Raw genomic sequence first — 21982 nt, forward strand, 5'->3', positions numbered from 1 at the left:
AGTATGATGCCATATGGATTTAGTATTTGAGAACCATGAGGTTATGGAGCCTTCGTGAGAGTGAGGCTTTTGTTTGAGTTTGCTCTTAAATTTGGAAACCTGCAGTTGAAGCGTGATGAAATCCACAAAGTGCTACGAAAATGATTAAATGTTTGTAAGTTGATTCTATAAAGGAACAACTTACAGGAGTTCCCATTGTGGATTAGGGGGTTAAGAACCCAACATAGTGTCTGTGGGGATGTGGGTTCAATCCCTGACCTCCATGAGTGGGTTAAGGATCTGGCGTTGCCTCATGCTGCAGCTTAGGTCGCAGAGGCAGCTCAGATCTGGCATTGCTGTGGCTGTAGCGTAGGCCTCGGCTGCAGCTCCAATTCAGCCCCCAACCTAGGAGCTTCCATATGTCACAGGTATGGCTGTAAAAATTAACTTACAGGTACCAGGCTCCTTTATCAAGATGAGCTACAACTTAACTATGGCATCCAAGTGTATGATTGACAGCATTGATTTGTTTATTTAAGCTAATATGTACTAGCTGCTGTGGAGCCATAAAGATGGTGCATTTCTGTAGTGAGGGATACTCTCTTTCAAGCTAGAATGGCATTGGAGGAGGGGAGTCCAAGTTGGAGTCAGAATGTACCTCAACTTTGAGAATTCTGGAGTATTAAAGTTGTAAGAACCTAGGTGCATGGTAGTTGAGGGAAGATGGGCACTGCTGCTCAGAGCCTAAGAGAGAGTAGAATCATCATGCATTTATGGGGATGATTTGAGCATCATAGGGTTTTTTAATACAAAAGCCAAGAAGTCCATTCTTGTAATTCTGAGACGCTTTCTTTACCACTGAAACAAAACAGAATAGTGGCCTCTGAGAGTTCCAACTGGATTATTCTCAAATCTGTCATCTGTTCACTGAATTGTCCCAAAATGTTTCCTAAGGAAATGCAATTTTTCCCCTCCCTCCAGCAAATCCCACTTGAGTTTTATTAGGGTTGCAATGATCCCTTTGTTTAGTTCCTGAAGAATGGACATCATTGCAACATCAGGCTTCCAATCTGTGATCACAGTATCTCTCTCGGTTGTTAGAGGTCTTTATTTTTTTTCTAACAATAAATGCTCTCTGTTAAGAGTATTCTACTTTTCACAGTAGAGATCTTATACATCTTTCCCTAGATTAATCCTAGGCATTCGATGTTGTTTGATGCTCTTACAGATGGCATGATGTGAGCCTCTTGAATGCTCATCCAGTAATGCCCATCCATTCCTATACTTCCCCTCTCCATGGGCACTAGAAGCCAAGTAATAACCAGCGTTTCCTTTTCCAAGGCATCAAGGTGCCCTGTCTTACCCATGCAGGTGGAGAAGATATAATAGCTTCACTGCAGGAAACCTATTTCAGAATCCAAACAGTACAGCCCAGAAATTCTTCTTCTGGTCTAACCTAAATCTCTCCCAGTTGGCATTTCAGCTTCTTTTCCTTTGTTTGGTTGATAGATTGCTTTCTGCAAAGGTTTCCTATCACGTAGTCTGCTAGTTGAATCATCAAGCAGATGCTTCTGTGCTGCATGTAAAAATATGTATAACTCTTTATATTAGGAAGGAGTTTGCTCAGGATACAGTACTGAGTTTTTAAAAATATACTAAAAATCTAATTTTATTTTTAAAGTATATGTGCTTAGATAAAAAGGCCAAAAGAGGAGTTCCCGCTATAGTGCAGTAAGTTAAGTATCTGACTGCAGGGGCTTGGGTCACTGCAGAGGTGCAGGTTTGATCTCCGGCCCAACACAGTGGGTTAAAGGATCCGACATTACTCAGCTGTGGCATGGGTCACAGCTGCCACTTGGATTCAGTCCCTGACCTGGGAACTTCTATGTGCTGCGGGTGTGGCCATAAAAAAATTTTTGTAAAGGACAAAAGAAAATGCATGGCAGTGGTTATCTCTGGGTGACTAGCTTATGAGTTATTTTTATACATGTCTACATTGTCAAAATTTTTATGATAAACATGCATTATCTTTGCCCTAGGCAAAAAAAAAAAAAAAACCATTTTTACACGAAAAAAAATTGAAACTATGTATTAAATTACTGCCCTAAAATTTAGTTTCCCCTTCATGGTATAAAAAAATCTGTTAAGGGAGTTCCCAGCAGGCTAGTGGTTAGGACTCAGCACTTTCACCACTGCAGCTTGGGTTCCATCCTTGGCCTGGGAACTGAGATCACACATCAAGCTGCTGCATCCCACAGACGACAAAAAAAAAAAAAAAAAAAAAAAAAAAAAAAAGTTAAAATTTGCCAGCAAGGAGTTCCTGTCTTGGCTGAACAGTAACAAGCCCAATTAGTATCCATGAGGATGCGGGTTCAATCCCTGGCCTCGCTCAGTGGGTTAAGGGTCTGGCATTGCCATGAGCTGCAGTGTAGATCGCAGCCAGGCTCAGATCCTACATTGCTGTGGCTGTGATATAGGCCAGCAGCTGCAGCTCCAACTCAACCCCTAGCCTGGGAACCTCCATATGCCAAGAGCGTGGCCCAAAAAGCCAAAAAACAAAACAAAACTTTCCAGCGAAGTTAAAACATGTGTGCGACATATCTTAAGATAATCAAGAAAGAGAAACTTCTTTTTCAGCAGTGTACGGTTTCTTGCCAGGCTTCCCGACTAGCTACAAATGACATCAAGGGCTGTGAACCCACCCCTCATGCCTGGCCCTCCGAGCACCTGTTTCCTTCCACACCCCTGAGGTGCCTGGGCTGAATCCCACAGCCACAGCGTGGGCTCCGGGTTAGTTCCTTTATGGTCCAGATGTGTGTGCCCTTGTCAGCCAGCCTAGTAACCCCACTGTTGATTGACAGGTTCTCAGGAGTCAGATAGCTCTCAGTCGGCCAAGAAGGACATGCTGGCGGCCCTGAAATCCAGGCAGGAAGCGCTGGAGGAAACGCTCCGCCAGCGGCTGGAAGAGCTGAAGAAACTCTGCCTCCGAGAAGCGGTGAGTGGCCCTCTGTGTTGTCTGTGTCCTCATCTGTTCTCTCCTCTTCACATATTTATACAAGGCAAGGGTGGGCGTCATAAAAACCCAAGAGGGAAGAAGGAGTTCCTGTTGCGGTGCAGCGGAAACAAATCCAACTAGGAACCGTGAGTTGCAGGTTCGATCCCTGGCTTTACTCAGTGGGTTAAGGATCTGGCATTGCTGCGAGCCGTGGTGTAGGTTGCAGACGTGGCTCAGATTCTGTGTTGCTGTGGCTGTGTGTAGGCTGGCAGCTGCAGCTCTGATCGGACCCCTAGACTGGGAACTTCCATATGCCATGGGAGTGGCCATAAAAAGCCAAAAAACAAAAAAACAAACAAACAAACAAAACACACACACAAGAGGGAAGAAGATCTCTCCTGAAACATACATGTTGACAACCCCCAGCCCCTGGGATGAGCCCCATCAGAGACATTAGCTGAGGACCTTAATGAAACACTGACAGTGGTGAAAGCAGTCTGGCAGAATCCCAAGTGGGGCCCCACGAGGGGCCAAATGACAAGTCATAAGAACAGTTGTAAACAACAGTATTTGTGTGCTTCCCGTAGTTTATAAGGCCTTTCCTCATGATAGTACCCCGTTGGGTATAATGGTTTGCCACTCTTCTCCTAAGATCTTCAGCCTGAGTTTATCACTGTGGCGGCTTTTGTCTCTCTTGAGTGTATTTTATATTTATCTTTGGAAAGCATATTGAGAAGCGTTATTGGGGCTCAGTAAGGACATCAGAGGAGTTCCCATTGTGATATAACGGGATGGCCAGCATCTCAGGAGCTCTGGGACCCAGGTTCGATCCCCAGCCTGGGACAGTGAGTTAGGGATCTGGCATTGTCACAGCTGCAGCTTAGGTCATGACTATGGCTCAGATCTGATCCCTTGCCCGAGAACTCCATATGCCTCAGGATGGCCACAAAGAAAAAAAAAAAGGAAATCAGGATTTCACTTGTTGTATCATCCCCTTTACAACTCATGACCTGGTGTATCTTTCACTTTTTTTTTTTTAAATGAACCTTCAGTGTGATGATCTAAAAAAAATCTTTTATTTGATGCAAAGCAATGCTTCCGCAAGCATACATACACCATACACCAGAGTCGTGTCTCATTGGGATTTACAGGCCGTGGCAGGGCATTGTCTGTATTTATTTGAATGTCCATTTCCACCACTTCTGCTTATTCTATAACACTTTGTTATGTATTTGAAGACTTGCTTTTTTTTTTTTTCTGTTTGTTTGTTTTTTTTTAGTGGCTGTACCACGGCATATGGAAGTTCCCAGGTCAGGGATTGAATCTAAGCCGCAGCTGCAGCAACACCAGGTGCTTAACCCACTGTGCCAGGTCAGGGATCGAACCGAGCCTCCACAGCAACCAGAGCTTCTGCAGTTGGATTCTTAACCCACTGCAGCACAGTGGGAACTCTAAGACTTGGTGGTTGTTTTTTTTTTTAATGCCACTCTTGTTACTGCGCACATGTGTATATGCACACACGTGTGCATGTGCTCGCGCACAGACATGCTGGAGTGGGAGCCCTCCAGAGAGAGATTGTCCTGCGTCTAACATTACAAGGAGCTCTCTTGATCACCAGTGCAGAAAAGGAAAGGTAAAGAGGTTCCCAGACTACATCAAAGAGCCCTGCTCCCCCCCACCCCCCCATGTCTTCCCCCAGGAAGAATGAAACAAGGGGCCGCAGCGTGAGATCACGTTACAGTTCAACTTGGCTTAATTACACTCTGGATTGATTTAAACTGGAGCCGGCTCAAAGCAGACCCATATGAGTGCAAATCCATTGCAAATCTTAGGAAAGCAAACTGGCCAGGCTGGGGGAATTGTGCTCTGTGATACTGTTAATATTAGCCATCTTTTTATGAAGAATATGCTGGAAGGATTGAACAAACACGGGTTTAGGTCTGTGCATTTAATCATTTGTAAAGCCTTGTTTTATATTCCATAAAGGCACCATCCCTAAACCCAGCAGGGAATCCGCCTCCCTAAATTGACACAACATGTCCAGGCAAGCTCCGCCTGTCTGTTAAAGGTCTCCGTGTCTCCCTTAAAAATCAGAGCAAGATAAGGAAAACAGACCTCCCGATTTTCATAACGTCGACACCAGAAAACAGGACTTGAGTGGCAGAAATAGCCTCGCAAGAAGCAGCCACAGGCTTCTGGGCCGGCTCCCGCCGCAGGCTCCTGACCCCAGAACTTCTGTCTTGTCCTGCTCTTTCTGTCACACACCACAGCCCTCAGCTTTGGGTACCCTTTGTCCCCTGGGGTGTAGGGCGGCCAGAATGAGTGGGGACGTTTGGCAGAATGTGACCAACCTAAGAATATAAGGGGAACCGAGCCCCCCGCAAGGGTGTGCTGAGTTCCTCCTTCCCCATGTGGCCCTGGTTACATGTGAAATCAGATTAAATATGGAGAATCAGGGCTTGGACTCAAATACCATCAAGCAGATGGTGGAAAATCAGTAGCTTCTTTTTTTTTCATTTTTTTTTTTAAGCTATTTTGTTTTAGGAGTTCCCATTATGGCTTAGCAGGTTAAGAGCCTGACTAGTATCCATGAGGATGCAGGTTCGATCCCTGGCCTTGCTCAGTGGGTGAAGGATCCAGCATTGCGGCAAGTTAGAGTGTAGGTTGCAGATACAGCTCGGATCTGGTGTGGCTGTGGCGTAGGCTGGCGGCTGCAGCTCCAATTCGACCCTTAGCCTGGGAACTTCCATATGTCATGGATGCAGCCCTAAAAAGAAAAAAGAAAGATATTTGATTTTAAAACCACAGACTCCGCTATCAGTCAGTGGCCCTTGTAACAACTTTTCCTTCCTTTCTCTAAGTTTCAAGGTAAAAAAAAAAAAAATCCTAACAGTATCATATCCTCAGTATGCCATGCTATTTATAGGCAGCCTTTTAGGGAAGCAGATAAAAATGTTGCAGAATCAACACATAACTACTTTGGAGACATTGGAACCAAGTTCAAAAAAGAAGAAAACAGGGAAGAAAAACTGCAGAGCATTTCATACTCAAAAGAGTCGACCATTGTGCTCCAAAATGCTTACTCAGAAGAACAAAAAGCTGGAGCGTTCATTTCCCGGTGGCCTGAATGCAGGAGGAAGGAGGCCCAGGATCACGGGGAGTGGGCGTGCTTGTACGTGCCGGGTGCACCCCACTCACATACCCCAGCGTGTGCAGACGCACACCCAACGTGCACACACCCTCCCCAGGGCACACATGCAGCCAGGGGTGCAGAGAAGCGCTATCACTCCTGCCGGAAGCTCGGTCTGTGCCCAGAGCCTGATCATCGGGGCCTTTCCTGCCGTGGGAGGCAGCCCAGCACAAAAGCTCTCTGCGTGGGTGACGGATGTTCCCCCGAAGAGCCTGCCAAGCTCTTTCTTGTTGGAGTAGCCCCTTGGGTCTTTGCGCAACATCTGTGTTGATCTGGGACCAGAGACCAGGTCCGGGCTCTGTCTCCAAGCGCCACCTGTCCCCCTGGGGGGGGGGGGGATGTGGCTCACCCAGGGCTTTCTGGTCCTTGGAAGTGACGTCTTGCCTTTGGCTCCACCACCACCACATGGATTGGCTGCCAACTCAAATTTGATCTGTATTCGGCCCAGAATTAACCCACTCATCTAGAGCCTAATTCTAATCCTGAATCTTTCCACAGACCTTTTAGTAATGGCCTGGGACCACTGTCGCTGTGGTGACAACTAATTCACTGGCGATATGCCTATAGTCAAGTAATTCACTGTTGTTAAACTCACAGCACTTCAATTTTCCAGAGCTCTAAGCATCAGACTTTTTTGTAATAGCCTTGTTATTAATATGGGTTCTATTTTCATTTTTGACCAAAACCTGGCCAGAGTAGAACATTTATTGCTCAGTTTCTAACTTATGTAATAATGCCCCTTTCTGGGATTTGCCATACAGATACACTCTTCCTAACAAAATTCATTTGAAAGACTCGCTTTAAACTTAGATACTTGAGAGGGACTATTTGATGCAGTGGAAAGAGCACAGAATTTGGAGCCAGAAAGACCCAAGATCTCATGTTGGCTCTGCTCTCACTGGCCGCTCGACAGGCACATAGTAGGCGCACCACAGACACCTGTGAAATTAACGAATGAATGAAATTTGAGTTTTCATGATGAAAGCCAATGGTGGTTTTCTTCATCTGACAGGAATTTACTTTGGGCAAAACTTTTCCAAGTGCGTCTGTTCCGTATGGAAGGACTGCTGTCAGACGTGTTTGGAGAAATAAAACTGCATCGAGGGAACTCCTGTGAGCCTTAATAGTGCATATGACAATGACTTCCAGTCCATGCACCGAGTTGGTGCTTCGAAGTGTGTGTGTCCGTCCGTCCATCCTAGAAACCAGTCACGTCCCCTCCTCTGAGTTCCTTCTCTCCCCGTGCTGTCCCCCTTCTGCAGGAGCTGACTGGCAAACTGCCCGTTGAGTATCCCCTGGACCCAGGCGAGGAACCACCCATTGTGCGAAGAAGAATCGGGACAGCCTTCAAACTGGACGAACAGAAAATCCTGCCCAAAGGAGAGGTGCGTGCTTTCCCTCTGCAGCCGGATCTCCTACCCCCGCCTCACTGTCCCATTTGTGCAGACGCCTAGACTTTCTGTAACAATGTTTTCACTCTGCCAGATGTCACATGCTACTTCCTCTTTCCTCCTGAGTATCTCGCCTTTTACCTTTTCTTGAATTAGCTGGTCAGTCAGTACGTGGCTCCCGTGGGAAGGATTAGCTTGCATGGATGGGTAAGCATTTTGACTTGTGTGGAGGCTTTGTGTCTTAAAAAGGCCTCTCACAAGTGTGAAGTTAAGCCCAGGCCGTACATACACTTGTGTGTACATTTTTTTGTTGTTGTCTTTTTAGGGCCGCATCCATGGTATATGGAGGTGCTCAAGCTAGGGGTCAGATCGGAGCTACAGCTGTCAGCCTGTGTCACAGACACAGCAAACCAGATCTGAACCCCATCTGCGACCCACACCACAGCTCACGGCAATGCCAGATCCTTAACCCACTGAGCGGGGCCCGGGATCAAACCCACGTCCTCGTGGATACTAGTCAGGTTCATTACCACTGAGGTACAGCAGGAACTTCATGTGTGCTTCTTTTTAATGGCCTCACAGCTCTTTGTTACCGAGAACCAAGTGTAATGTCTGATCTGTGACAGAAAACAATCCCAAAAAAGGAGTTCCCGTTGTGGCTCGGGTGGGTTAAGAACCTGACATAGTGTCCATGAGGATGTGGGTTCAATCACTGGCCTCGATCAAGTGGGTTAAGGATCCGGTGTGACTGTGGCAGCTGCAGCTCTGATTTGACCCCTAGTCCAGAAACTTCCATATGCCGCAGAAGCAGCCATAAGAAAGAAAAAGAAAACAACGCAAAAAGAAAATGGCAGCCATGTCAGCAGGTGCCAGGATGCCCTTGGCTGGGAGACCGTCAGGCCTGCCCCCAGAGGTTCTACTCATATCACCTCCAGGGCATGAGCAAGATGCCTGGCCTCCCTCGTCTGCGTTCAGAGAGGCGGGTGCAGCACCCCTCACTTTACTGTCTTAGGACTAAACATTGGCAGGGACTAGAAGCGGAGCGTGCAGATCTGGGCCGGAGCAGAGCCTTGGGTCTCCATCTGGTTAATAAGTTATCCAGTCTCAGACCGAGAGCAATTCAAGGCCAGGCACACTACAGACCCCAGGGGTGTGTCCAGGAAATGTCTTTCCAAATTTATGCCGAATACAGTTACTCATTAAAATGCTATCGAACAGGGGGCTGAAAAGGGCAGGAATTTAAGCCAGTGGAAAAGGGGATATTCTGAGTGTTTAGTCCCTTTAAAAAAGTGAGAGTGGAGTTCCCTGGTGGCACAGCAGGTTAAGAATCCAGCGTTGTTACTGCAGTGGCACAAGTTCAGTCCCTGGCCCAGGAATGTCCCCATGCTGCAAACATGGCCAAAAAAGTAAAAAATAAAGGAGTTCCCGCCGTGGCTCAGTGGTTAACGAATCCAACTAGGAACCATGAGGTTGTGGGTTCGATCCCTGGCCTTGCTCAGTGGGTTAAGGATCCGGCATTGCCGTGAGCTGCAGTGTAGGTTGCAGACGCGGCTCCGATCCCGAGTTGCCATTGCTGTGGTGTAGGTCGGCAGCTGCAGCTCCAATTGGACCCCAGCCTGGGAACCTCCATATGCCGCAGGTGTGGCCCCAAAAAGCTAAATAAATAACAAAATAAAAAAATAAATAAAAAGTGAGAGACACCACGGTTCTCACAGAACCGTGCGGTGGGTGAGTGTGAGGGTGGGTTCCAAGAAAAACACACGTGCCCCGGCATCAATGGAGGGGGCGTTAGTGTCCTGAGATCTGTAAGCAGGTCCCCCACCTCCTGCTGCATCCTGGTTTGAAGGCTGTTTCCATCTGCTGTAAAGTCAAGCTCCGGACCCTCCTCTCTGTGGACTGTCACTAGGATTAAGGGAGCCAGTGCCCGGAAATTTAACTCGGCACTTGACACCTGCGGATGCTCAGTAGACACAAGGACTTGTTAGCAGACAGGTGCTGGGCTGGGATTTTTTTGGGGTCAGAAGTGGGCTGTGGGCTGGTGGGGTTTCAAAGACCATCTTGAGGAGTCATTTTCTAACCCAGCCGTCATCAGGATTGCCCGGAAGCTCCTCCTCCTCTTGTGCTGGGAGACACCTGTAATACACTTTCCCAGGGAGACCCCACTTGAGTGAGCACCCCCCCACCTGTGTTCCTCTCTTCCCACGGTCACACCAGGCCTTTTCATGGTGCCTCCTTCGCACATTCCAGTAAGCGATGACTTTGGCTCCCCCGGAATCCCACTGCACCCCTGCCATCCCCACCAGCCCCCGCATTCACTGTTGGGAATCCCTGCTTCTCCTGGGAGTGCCCTTGGCCTCCTGATTCACACAGCAGGTAGCCATCTGTGCAGATGGGCCACCACCCTTGTCCCTGGCTCCATTTAAGTAGCAAGGATTTGTCCCGGGTGCCCTCAAAACCTCGGGTCAGTGTCCTGGGCCAGGGCTGGCCTGACTGCCCAGGAGCAGCTGTGAGGCAGAGTCACTTACAGAGCGGTCTTTGTCCTCAGTGGCTTGTTTGTCTCAAAGGCCCCGGGCGGGAGTCCATCTCTCTTCTTGTCCAGAGAAGGAGAAATTCAACGGCCACTTGAAGGAACTGGCGAGGCTGTTGGCCCCTCAATAGTTCCTTTAATCCTCCCCTTTCCCTCTCACCCTTGCCCCCACCTCAGGCTCTAGAAGTGTCTACAGGAAGTGCCCCCCAGCTCAGAGCTTTGTGCTTGATGGAGGCACCCAGCCTGACACGTGGTGCCACCAGAGCAAGGTGGTTCATTCAGCCTTAATGAGGAAGCTTTCTTGATGCCAGCAAACCTGGTGATCTGTGCTTCTATGGTCAGATCAGTTCTTTGCAGGCTTTAGCCAGATGGTGGATCCCCCAGAGCAAGGTGCATGCTTGGGCTCCCCTGGCCTCACTGGTCGGTGTTGGGGAGAGGCACTGGCTGAGTTGCAGAGAAGCCAGCCGCCAAGGCGTGATCCCCACTGTCATGCTCTGGGTCCACCTGGCATCTTCTGGTGCCCACAGCTGCATTTCTCCCAGGTCCAAAACTCCGAGGGAAAATTCATCCATGTGCTCCTTTTGGCCAGAGTAAGGGGTACAGGAAGGAGGGAAGCACAAAGGAGAGGAAGGACCGCCCATGAGCAGGGGAGCCCTCCTGCCCAGGCTCTGCTGCCCTCCGTCCACACTCCCGCGCGGCTGGTAGTAATAACCCAGCAGAGGTTCTATGTAGAGCCAAAGGTGAGTGGACAGCTGGCGTTGGGCGAAAGGAGCTGCCCAAGGAGGCGTGAGAAGGGGCTGATGCCCAGCCTGAAGGGCTCAAAGTGTGACAGATGGGCCCTGTGTTTGGGGAGATGTGCCCATGTGAGCCCCTCCTTAGCAAACTCAGGAAGAGCAAGACAAAGACCAAGCTAAAAAGAGTGCTGCCGCAGATGGAAAGGAAATGCCCACCCGGGGGGCTCTGGATCTCCAGGAAGGCTGGGTGTTGGAGAACCTTGCTGGAGATCTTGGAAGTGAACCCCCGTGACCCCAAGGCCTGCAGCAAGGAAGTTCTGCTTCTCGGTGATGGCGCCCATCCCTGGACCCACCTGGAACTTGGCTTGAAGTCCCGAAAGTGGGCGTGTCCAGGGAACCAGCTGCCCGGATTGGAGGGGCGGGGCCACTGCAGGGCAGGGCGGGGCCAGGGTCTCCCAGGACTAAGGCCCGCTAGTAGCGGGACGGGTGGAGGGGGAAGACTGGTGTCACCCGCCCTAGCATCCCGCTAAGTGTGCCCTCTGCCCTCCCTCCCACAGGAAGCCGAGCTGGAACGCCTGGAGCGGGAGTTTGCCATTCAGTCCCAGATTACAGAGGCTGCCCGCCGCCTGGCCAGTGACCCTAACGTCAGCAAAAAACTCAAGAAGCAGAGGAAAACCTCCTATCTGAACGCACTGAAGAAGTTGCAAGAGATTGAAAGCGCAATCAATGAGAACCGCGTCAAGTCTGGGAAGAAACCCACCCAGAGAGCCTCGCTGATCATCGACGGTCAGTGCGGAGCCCACTCCCTGCCGCGGGGGGAGGGGGAGGGAGCACCCTGCCCCCGCCCTCAGGGGACCAGGGGACGGGAAGCCCAGCCCCCAAGAGTGTCCTAGCAAGCTGCTTAACCTCTCTGTGCCTTAATTTTTCTATCCATCAAGTGAAGCTAGAAAGACGTGATACCCAGGAGAACAATAAGATGCACTGGGGGCCCCAGATGAAAGGGATTACGCAAAGCACAGTACCATGATGGCTGTGTCCTGTCGGGAGAACCTGTAGGGATGTGCTAAACCTCTGCTCAGCTCTCACCCGGGGCTGAGCCCAGAGGCAGCCCAGATGCCACCATCCTCAGGGACCTGCTTCACCCTTCCCAGGGTGAAGGAAAGGTGGGGGGCTGGGGTGCCTCTCCTGTATCCAGGGGTTCCTGTCCTAATGCTGAAGCTGGGCAGGACTGGACCTTCCCCTTTGGATGGCCTAGAGCCCCCAGACTCTGATCAGGAGGGATTTGAAATTGGTGGGGATTATATTTGGTGAATGCTAGAAAGAAATATCCTAGATTTCATCACCAACCCCCAAGTGTCTCGAACTCTTATGATGCCTTTTTTTCTAAGTAAGCAAGTACTTTTCACTTATTTATTGATTGATTAGAAAATACTTTTTAAAGTAGAAGTTTATGAGTTCCGTCTGGCTCCGCGGGTTAAGAACCCAACATAGTGTCTGTGAGGATGCAGGTTCAAACCCTGGCCTCACTCAGTGGGTTAAGGATCCTGTGTTGCCTCAAGCTACAGTGTAGGTCACAGAGGCAGCTCAGATCTGGCATGGCTGTGGTGTAGGCCTCAGCTGCAGCTCGGATTCAACCCCTAGCCTGGGAATTTCCATATGCCTCAGATGCAGCCCTAGAAAGAAAAAAAGAGTAGTAGTTTGTTTGATTTAGTTTCAGATGTACAGCCAAGCACTCCACAAAAGAATAGGTGTATATATCTGTGCTTTTTCAGAGTCTTTTCCATTCTAGGTTATTATAAGATATAGAATATAATTCCCCGTGCTATACAGGAGGTCCTTGTTGTTTATCAAATTCTTTAAAACATATGTCAAGGAGTTCCTGTCGTGGCATGGCGGAAATGAATCTGACTAGGAACCATGAGGTTGCAGGTTCGACCCCTGGCCTTGCTCAGTGGGTTAAAGATCCAGTGTTGCTGTGAGCTGTGGTATAGGTCGCAGACGCAGCTCGGATGTGGTGTTGCTGTGGCTGTGGTGTAGGCTGGCAGCTGCAACTCCAATTTGACCCCTAGCCTGGGAACCTCCATATGCTGTGAGTGCGAACCTAAAAAAGCAATAAATAAATAAATGTATGTCAGGTATTCCTTTATAGTTGATACACATTTGAAGTGCTTTTGCTCCAGGAAGACAGGAAGTAGAAGAGAAGTTACCAGGGCCTAGGGGAGGTAGAACAGTGTGTTACCATTTAATGGGGACAGAGTTTCAGTTTGGGACAATGACAGAAGTTCAGGAGGTGGAAGGTGGTGGTGGCTGCCTAATAGCATGAATGTTCTCAGTGGCACTGAGCTGGACACTTAAAATGATATTAAATGGTAAATTGTACATGGTGTGTATATTACCACCATTATATATTTTATATATTCTATATGTTATATATATGTAAAATTTATAAGATATAACAAAATTTATATATATAAAATAAAAAATAATTCGTATATTTTTGCTGCAGCCTAAAAATGTGAGCATCCAGGGGACGGAATGATATACAGGTGATTTCAAGATGCTAGCAAGGCTCTGTCTCCTAGTTGTTCATGGTTCCTTAAGCAATACGTTTTAGTTTCGTTTTGTTGTCTTCTTAGGGCTGCACCCAAGGCACATGGAGGTTCCAAGGCTAGAGGTCGAATTGGAGTTACAGCCACAGCAACGCCAGATCTGAGCCGCATCGGTAACCTACACCACAGCGCACAGCAACGTCGGATCCTTAACCCACTGAGCAAGGTCAGGAAATGAACCCGCCTCCTCACGATACCAGTTGGTTACTACTGAGCCACAGTGGGAACTCCTCCTTAAGCAATATGAATAAAGCAAATTCCTAGCTACAGAGAGAGATCGTTTTAACAAGAAAATCCTTTTTACCCTAGAAAAGTTGGAATAACTGCCCTTCCCCGTCTCGCCCTGTCATCCCTGGCCAAGACTGTCACTTTCCCCCAACTTCCTGATGGAGCTATAGTCTGGGCCCTTCTCTGATGCCTCCTGGGGCCTCCTTCTGCCCCCTTGAAGGGACATGGGCGGGTCCCAACTCTTCGGAAACAGCAGCAAGGCTGACAGTCTGCCAGAGGCACCAGAGGGACAGTCATCTCGCTGGACGGCCTCAGACAAGCATGAGGACCGTGAGGACAGCCAGCAGAGCCTGTTTCTCAGTCACTCTGTGATCAGCTGGTGAATGGTCCCATCCAAGCTCGTAGCTGTTTGTGTCTAACCACTCAAGGATGTACCTTCTTGGGAGTTCCCGTTGTGGCTCAGCAAGTTAAAGAGCCCAACATAGCATCTGTGAGGATGTGGGTTCCATCCCTGGCCTCGCTCAGTGGGTTAAGGATCAGGCATTGCCACAAGCTGCAACGTAGGTCACCGAGGTGGCTCGGACCTGGCATTGCTGTGGCTGTGGTGTAGGCCAGCAGCTGCAGCTCCAATTCAACCCCTATCTGGGGAACTTCTATATTCTGCAGGCAGAGCCATAAAAAAAAAAAGGAATATACCTTCTCTAATCTGCTGCCTCTTTGAAATCATGTCTCATCACATGAAGCCCACTTGAATTAGAGACATAATTCACGTTCTTCTTCGTTCTTTAGCCTGGCTTCTCATTTCCAAAGATAAAACACTAAACTTGGGATCTGAAGACCTGGGACCTTTTGCTAATGTAGCCAAGATGAGAGCAGCCCTGGACAAGCCACCTGTCCCTCGATGCCCCCGTTTCCCTGGCTGCGAAAGGGGAAGAATTACTGTACTGTCTCCCTCTGGGCGAGTTCTCCTGGCTAAGTGAATGGTGTCTCTGAAAATGAGCTTTGGAGAAAGAGGCAGTATTTAGACGCTTGTTTTGTCTGCTAATGACTTGAGAAGCTTTTGGGGGAGCCGTTTACTGCCATTGGAGCCAAACCCAGTTCCTTGCCCTAGTTTCGCATGTGTAGAATAAATGGCCCTTCAATTCCTTGGGTTCAGTCGGAACACGTCCTGAGCTGTGCTGGGACGCTGACGTGGCTGGGCCGGGCCAGGCAGCCTTTGTATTCGCTATGAAGCTGCTCGGCATTGCCGGCGCCAGTGAAACAAAGACCGAGCCCATTGCAGTGTCAGGGATGGGGCGTGAGTCATGACCCACTGCAGGACTGTCAGAGGAAGTGCCCAACTGCATTTTCATTGTGTTTCATGGGTTCTTTCTGGTGAGAAAGTGGAGGATATGGGATGGTGGGAAACCCACGATGTTCATGAAAGACAGGGCTTTGTCTAAGGGATGTGCCAAACTCACAGACTCTTTGTTTTTTTCTCTTCTCAGATGGAAATATTGCCAGTGAAGACAGTTCCCTGTCAGATGCGCTTGTTCTGGAAGATGGTAGGTTGTCTGTTTCCCGCGTGAGAGCTTGGAGCCCTGATTAAACGGGGATTAAGCTGTGTGTAGCCTGGGACAGCCCAGTGTAAAGCGGGAGCCAGACCAAGAGGGTGCCAGGTTCCCTGCGATTCTTTCACTTCCCCGCAGTCACCTGTGTGGCCGAGGGTGGGCAGGTGCTACAGAAAGACGTATCTATTGGAGTTTTATTATGTCCTGTGGCCCCGAGGTAAGCTAAGGTGATAGCTGCTGAGTGGTGGTCTGCTTTTTTAGGTGCCCCCAATCCCATTTTTACCTAAACAGATAATTTAAACACCAAGCATAGTTTCCTTTTGCGTATTTATAAATTTCTGGAGGAAAGAGGTGGACATGGGTTTGGATCACAAAGATTGAAACCGTCTAGGGGCCCCTGGGGGCGGCTGGAAGAAAACAAGCCTCTTTTCTTCCTGAGAAATAGTGAAAGTGAAGGAAAGCTGTCTCTAGAGACTCCTGGTCAGGCCTAGAAAACGGTCTCTGTTCCCGCTGACCTCAAAAAACCTAGTGATTCTCAGGATGTTTTTCTGGGACATTTTTACCCAAATAGAGGTGATCCCCCAGCCCATCGTCACCGCCACCACCACTGCCATCATCACGTCACCCCTTCTGCCACCATCACCACCACCATCAGCACTGTCACCACCACTGCCCATCAGGGACCAAGGAACCCCAAACACAAAACCCACGCCAAGAATGTTCGGGTGGATTTAAACCCAAACTGGGGAGGTCAAGGCACTAATGACATGGCGGTGAATTTTTTTGCCCTTTAGCAAAACTTCAGCTGGGCAGTGATAAGTGGCTGTTCAGACAGCAGACACAGAAGATGTCCCCAGCTCCTGGTCATAATGATAATTGCAAGGAGAATAATCATCACTGATGTGGGGAGAGGCTGGCAGACTATTTACCCCATTGTCTCAGGCCTGCTACTCAGTCAGATCTTCATATTTTTATTCGTTACACAGGTGGGAGGAAACTTTGGGCCTGGGGGGAGCAGAAGGGTCTTTTGAATATCAGAGACCCCACCCTGGTTTTGGCCTCTGTGGACTCCAGTCCCTGCAGGGGAGGAAACTGGAACACTGGGGGCAGATTCCTTTGCAAGGAGTTGGCGGGGTTGGGGAGGGGGGCATATCAGTGGCTGATTTTGATGCATCGCTTGTGATCAGGGTTTCCTCCCAAAGCTCCAGCCCCTGGGCCTCCCAAGGGGCATTGCTGCCCCCGCCCCCCGCCCCCAATCACAGGCTTGCTCCTTCCAAGGGCCCTTTCCTTTACTGACTTGAGGGGCAGAAGAGTAGAACTGTAGCCTTGGGCTGGATTTCAAGGTTAGGAGATGGAGAATTAGGCCCTGAAATGAATAAGGCTCAGATGTGTTAGAGCCTTTCTCCCATGAAGGCAGGGGAAAATCTTGTATTTGTGGCCCCTTTTCTTCCCAAAGAACCTGAGGCATTTCCACAATGAAAAAATCATACAGGGGGAGGGACAGGTGACCTGGGGGTTTGGGATGGAAATGTTCTGAAATTAGGTTGTGATGATTGGTTGTTCAACTATAAATATAAAATGCATTGAATTGATAAATAAACTTTCAATCATGTAAAAAAAAATCATACAGGGACATATTAAAAGATGAGAGAGAGTTCTGAAAGAAAAAAAAAAAAAAAAAAACAGGGTAGATGCCCAGAGCCACCAGCAGAATAGGATACTCAACAGACTTCCATTCATTTTTTTTTCCAACAAATATTGATTGAGCACCTACTCTGTGTCGAGAATCAGTCTAGACAGGGAGGATAGAGCAGTGAACAAAGCAGAACCTGATAGACCTGAAACTGCCCCGAAGCAGATGAGATGCTTACAGTCTCTTGAAAGAAAACGTACAGTAAATGCAAGGATGACTACCTTTTGCTATTGGTATGAAGCAGCCATTTGTTGGTACTGAACGAAATCGAGGCTTCACTTCATTTGTCCTTAATTAGAAATGACATCTCTCTTCCTATTGGATGCTGCCCGAAGTTCAGACTGTGTGTTCTGGTTTGACGTGACTGGGCAGCTGGGGAAGGGCAGGGTGGGGTGGAGGAGGGGGCCTCTCTGTGATGCTGTGAGTGCCCCCGGGCTCCCCGGCGCTGATGTCTGCTGTCCTGGCGGAGGTGCGGCGGGGTCTGCCGGGCAGGTGGGAAGGATGACTCTTGCTCATGTCTTCTTTTTCCGTCTTTGCACAGAAGACTCTCAGGTCACCAGCACACTGTCCCCCTTACAGTCCCCTCACAAGGGGCTCCCTCCTCGGCCACCATCGCACAACAGGCCGCCTCCTCCTCAGTCCCTGGAGGGACTCAGGCAGATGCACTATCACCGCAACGACTATGACAAGTCGCCCATAAAGCCCAAAATGTGGAGCGAGTCCTCTTTAGATGAGCCTTATGAGAAGGTCAAGAAACGTTCGTCCCACAGTCACTCCAGGTAAACTGGGCCGGGAGGGCCGCAGGAGGTCACTGCCCATTCCTGGGAAGAACCCCAGGGCTGCCCTAAATAACAGCCCCAGAGCCCAGACCGCGCCACCTCGGGCTGCACCCACAGCGCCCTCTGCTGCTGATCCTCTGGAGATGCAGATTTGTCGTTTACGGCTAGGGTTTTGGCTCCCGTCCCCGCGTTGGCAGCTAGCTTGAGGGTTGTTAAATTCCCCAGGAGTTAATTAGGAAATCTGAGGCAGCACTGTTCCGAAACGGCAAATGAGAGTCCATTCATAAGACTCCCAAAGTGGCTCAGAACCCGACACCATCATCCGACAGAATTCCGGAGCCAAACAGCTGTAATCGTAGCTGCGTATTATCAGCTCGTTACTCAGCCGATATTGGAGAGAGGGGTCTGGGAAGCCGTTTTCAGTCTGCTCCTCTGTTTTTCTCATTTCCTTTCATTATACCTTACAAAGCTCCCAGTGGGTGCCCAGACAGGTAAATATACGTCTCTTGGAAAGAAAAAATATATATATATATCAGAGGCTGTGGTTGAGGACAGGGGCTTCACAGAACAGTCACACTGCCTGTTCTGAGACGCCTGGGGAGGGTCTTTTTCTCCCAGGGTCAGGATTAAGGTCACCCACCCACTTCTGGGGGAAAGGCTGAGAGCCAAAGTGGAGGTCTGAAGGTCGAGGGTGGGAGTCCTGGGCGGGAGTGCTGGGCAAGCTTTCATGACCCCTGAGCTTGCTGTCCCAAGGCCATAGTCCGCTCCCTGGGGAAGAGGTGTGGTTCTGTCCAGTAGTGACCAGCCGGGCCTCCTCTGGTTCGCAGCAGCCACAAGCGCTTCCCCAGCACGGGGAGCTGTGCCGAAGCAGGAGGGGGAAGCGGCTCCCTGCAGAACAGCCCAGTCCGCAGCCTCCCGCACTGGAACTCGCAGTCCAGCATGCCGTCCACGCCAGACCTCCGAGTCCGCAGTCCCCACTACGTCCATTCCACGAGGTGAGTCCACCCACCTCCCTCCCTAGACCAGACCTTCCTTTGTAAGATTGGGTGTTGCCGGCCGGCAAACTGGTCCAGATGACTGGTGAACTGGAGTCAGGACTGAACCAAGGAGGTAGGTTCTTCTTAAAGTGAAACAATCAGAAACTGGGCTGGCCACATTTAGAACAGATAAGCAATGGGGTCCTGCTGTTCAGCACGGGGAACTAGATCCAGTCACTTGTGATACAGCATGATAGAAGATAACATGAGAAAAAGAATGTATATGTGTGTGTGTGTGTCTGGGCCACTTTGGCTATACAGCAAAAATTGACAGAACCTTGTAAATCAACCATACCAACTTTTTAAAAAAAAAAACTGATCTGGCAGCTGGAAGCCCGTGCTAGCTAAGGGATCCATTCTGTCCCTCTGTCCACATCCAGTGGATACAGGGAGTTGGTTAGCGAATTCCCTGGAGACTGTGGGCATGGAAGGAGCCTTCCTAATTGAAACGGAAGCAGGAGCAGCTCCCCAGATCAGCAGGGGAAGCACATGGGAACCAGAACCGCATTGCCCGGATGGGGTGATCTTTATTGATCTGTCCTCATGTATCTTTCCACTAGAGCCTGAGTTTATCCCAGACTTCCTTTAGGGTCCCAAGGTATAAATTCATTAATGAGCAAAAGTGAGGCTTCAGTGAATCACACCTTCCTCTGCTAAAAAGACACCAAACCAAAGCCATCGCCCTGATTTCTTTTTCTTTTTTTTTTTTCTTTTTTTTGTCTTTTTGCTATTTCTTGGGCCGCTCCTGCGGCATATGGAGGTTCCCAGGCTAGGGGTCGAATCGGAGCTGCAGCCACCGGCCTACACCAGAGCCACAGCAACGCAGGATCCGAGCCGCGTCTGCAACCTACACCACAGCTCACGGCAACGCCGGATCGTTAACCCACTGAGCCAAGGGCAGGGACCGAACCCGCAACCTCATGTTTCCTAGTCGGATTCGTTAACCACTGCGCCACGACGGGAACTCTGCCCTGATTTCTTTAAAGCCAAGTCCATGGGGACTGTAGCTGAAGGGTGGGTGGTGTGATCTTCCATAAGCGGTGATCTGTCTATAAGGGGATAAGATTGAGCTCTCCAGGCGAGCGTCTCTTGTCATTCATTCGTTCACTCATTCATGCAGCAGATATTCATCAAGTGCCTCTATGTACCAGGTGCTATTCTTGGGCCCAAAGCACTGGACAGAACAGACCACACCATACTCTCATCAGACTGACATTTTAGGGAACCAAGTGCCTGTAAAGTAGTAAGTGAAGGGTGCTAAGTATTCAGAAGAAAAAGGATCAGGGCAAAGGCTAGAGAGTGAAGGGAGAGGTCATCACTTAAATGGGAGCATCAGAGGTTTCTCTAATAAGATGACATTTGAGCAGAGACCTTGATGGATGGGCTGGCAAGCTCTACAGATATTCAGTAAATAAGAGGGTCAGAGCCCCAGACCTAGATGTGCACTTGGCTGTTCCCAGGAGACGAGTGTGGCCAGAACAAGTGATGGAGGCGGGTGGGATCAGGGAGGAAACTGAGGCCCAAGCCAAGGATGGCCATACAGTGGGGACTTTAGGGTCTTCCCTGCGTGACAACCCTGGGACTCACCTCTTCCTGAACTTGGCTGACCCAGCCCTGGTGGATTTCTATGGAGTCCTTGTACTGTGCGCTGCCATATTGGTGGATATTTATCATGTGGCTCAGATAAGCAGAATGGGTTGTAAATGGAGTAGTGGAGTGGGAAGTACTTGCCTCAGTCGTTTTTAAATTTCCCATGTGCCACTAGCCTTCCCTTTTAGGCAGGGACATGGAAATGTTTACCTGGGTTTCATCATAGTACTGGGTAGGACCATAAAAATGCTTCTGCTGGGCCATCCCTTGGCCTACCAAAGGGGGCATTTCATCTGGTTTAGCATAATACTAGAACAGGGATTCTTCTGGTCCTCCTTGTCTATAGAATCCCTTCCCACCTTTAAAAGAAAAAAGAAAGTCTGGCAATTGGCATACATTTTTCAGAAGGAACCCTTCAGTGTGTGCTGTCTTCTGTCCCCATGGCTCACTCTCTCCTCCCGGGATGGGGAGTCCTCTCCTGCCCAGTCTTCACCTGGGAGTGATGGGAAGGGGAGCACCTGAATTCCCAGGGTATCCGTCAGTCTGTTTCCTGGGTGGCACCCGATCCAGCGACTGCAGAGCCTCTGCCCTCTTCCCCGGGCGCCCCTAGACCCACCGTGCCCTTTCCCCACAGGTCGGTGGACCTCAGCCCCACGCGGCTGCACAGCCTCGCCCTGCACTTTAGGCACCGGAGCTCCAGCTTGGAGTCCCAGGGCAAGCTCCTGGGCTCGGAGAATGACACAGGGAGCCCCGACTTCTACACGCCACGGACTCGTAGCAGCAATGGCTCGGACCCCATGGACGACTGCTCATCGTGCACCAGCCACTCGAGCTCGGAGCACTACTACCCGGCGCAGATGAACGCCAACTACTCCACGCTGGCCGAGGACTCGCCGTCCAAGGCGCGCGCACGGCAGCGACAGCGGGCGGCGGGCGCGCTGGGCGCGGCGAACTCGGGCAGCATGCCCAACCTGGCGGCGCGCGGCGGCGGGCACGGCGTCTACCTGCACAGCCAGAGCCAGCCCAGCTCGCAGTACCGCATCAAGGAGTACCCGCTGTACATCGAGGGAGGCGCCACGCCTGTGGTGGTGCGCAGCCTGGAGAGCGACCAGGAGGGCCACTACAGCGTCAAGGCGCAGTTCAAGACCTCCAACTCGTACACGGCGGGCGGCCTGTTCCGAGAGAGCTGGCGCGGCGGCGACGAGGGCGACGCGGGTCGCCTGACGCCATCGCGCTCTCAGATCCTGCGGACTCCGTCGCTGGGCCGCGACGGCGCCCACGACAAGGGGGCGGGACGCGCCGCCGTCTCGGACGAGCTGCGCCAGTGGTACCAGCGCTCGAGCGCCTCGCACAGGGAGCACAGCCGCCTGTCGCACACCAGCTCCACCTCCTCTGACAGCGGCTCCCAGTACAGCACCTCCTCCCAGAGCACCTTCGTGGCGCACAGCAGGGTCACCAGGATGCCCCAGATGTGCAAGGCCACGTCAGGTGAGAGGCGGGACGCGGGCTACCTGCGCGCAGGTGGTCGGGCTGGATGTGAAGCGGTGGGGACTCGTTTCGAGGGCTTGCAGATTTTTTTCGAGCATGCAGTAAGGAGAGACGGTGAATTCTAGAAACTTCGCAGGCAGATGTATGAGATCCAAGACCTTCCTTCTTCTTCTTCTTCTTCCCCACCCCTTC

General features: G+C 50.3%; 1 protein-coding gene across 30 annotated transcripts in view; it reads left to right on the plus strand.

Moving 5' to 3' along the window:
- FRMD4A (FERM domain containing 4A) overlaps window positions 1-21982 on the plus strand; it is a 665655-nt gene that overhangs the window by 623555 nt on the left and 20118 nt on the right. For 28 of the 30 annotated variants that reach the window (XM_084980227.1, XM_021064221.2, XM_084980233.1 and 25 more), the window contains 7 exons: window positions 2841-2974; window positions 7427-7549; window positions 11374-11602; window positions 15141-15197; window positions 17438-17675; window positions 18503-18670; window positions 20937-21790. In XM_084980227.1, coding sequence (XP_084836353.1) covers window positions 2841-2974; window positions 7427-7549; window positions 11374-11602; window positions 15141-15197; window positions 17438-17675; window positions 18503-18670; window positions 20937-21790 — 1803 coding nt within the window. Of the gene's footprint in view, window positions 1-2840; window positions 2975-7426; window positions 7550-11373; window positions 12768-14178; window positions 15198-17437; window positions 17676-18502; window positions 18671-20936; window positions 21791-21982 lie in introns of those variants that run through there. The other 2 variants (XR_014817943.1, XR_014817941.1) reach the window with 2 other exon arrangements.

The sequence above is a fragment of the Sus scrofa genome, chromosome 10, assembly GCF_054392235.1.
Source record: "Sus scrofa isolate SSC_HxYL_T2T_F1_AM1 chromosome 10, Sscrofa_HxYL_maternal_Yorkshire_Landrace_v2.0, whole genome shotgun sequence".
Lineage (NCBI taxonomy): Eukaryota > Metazoa > Chordata > Mammalia > Artiodactyla > Suidae > Sus > Sus scrofa.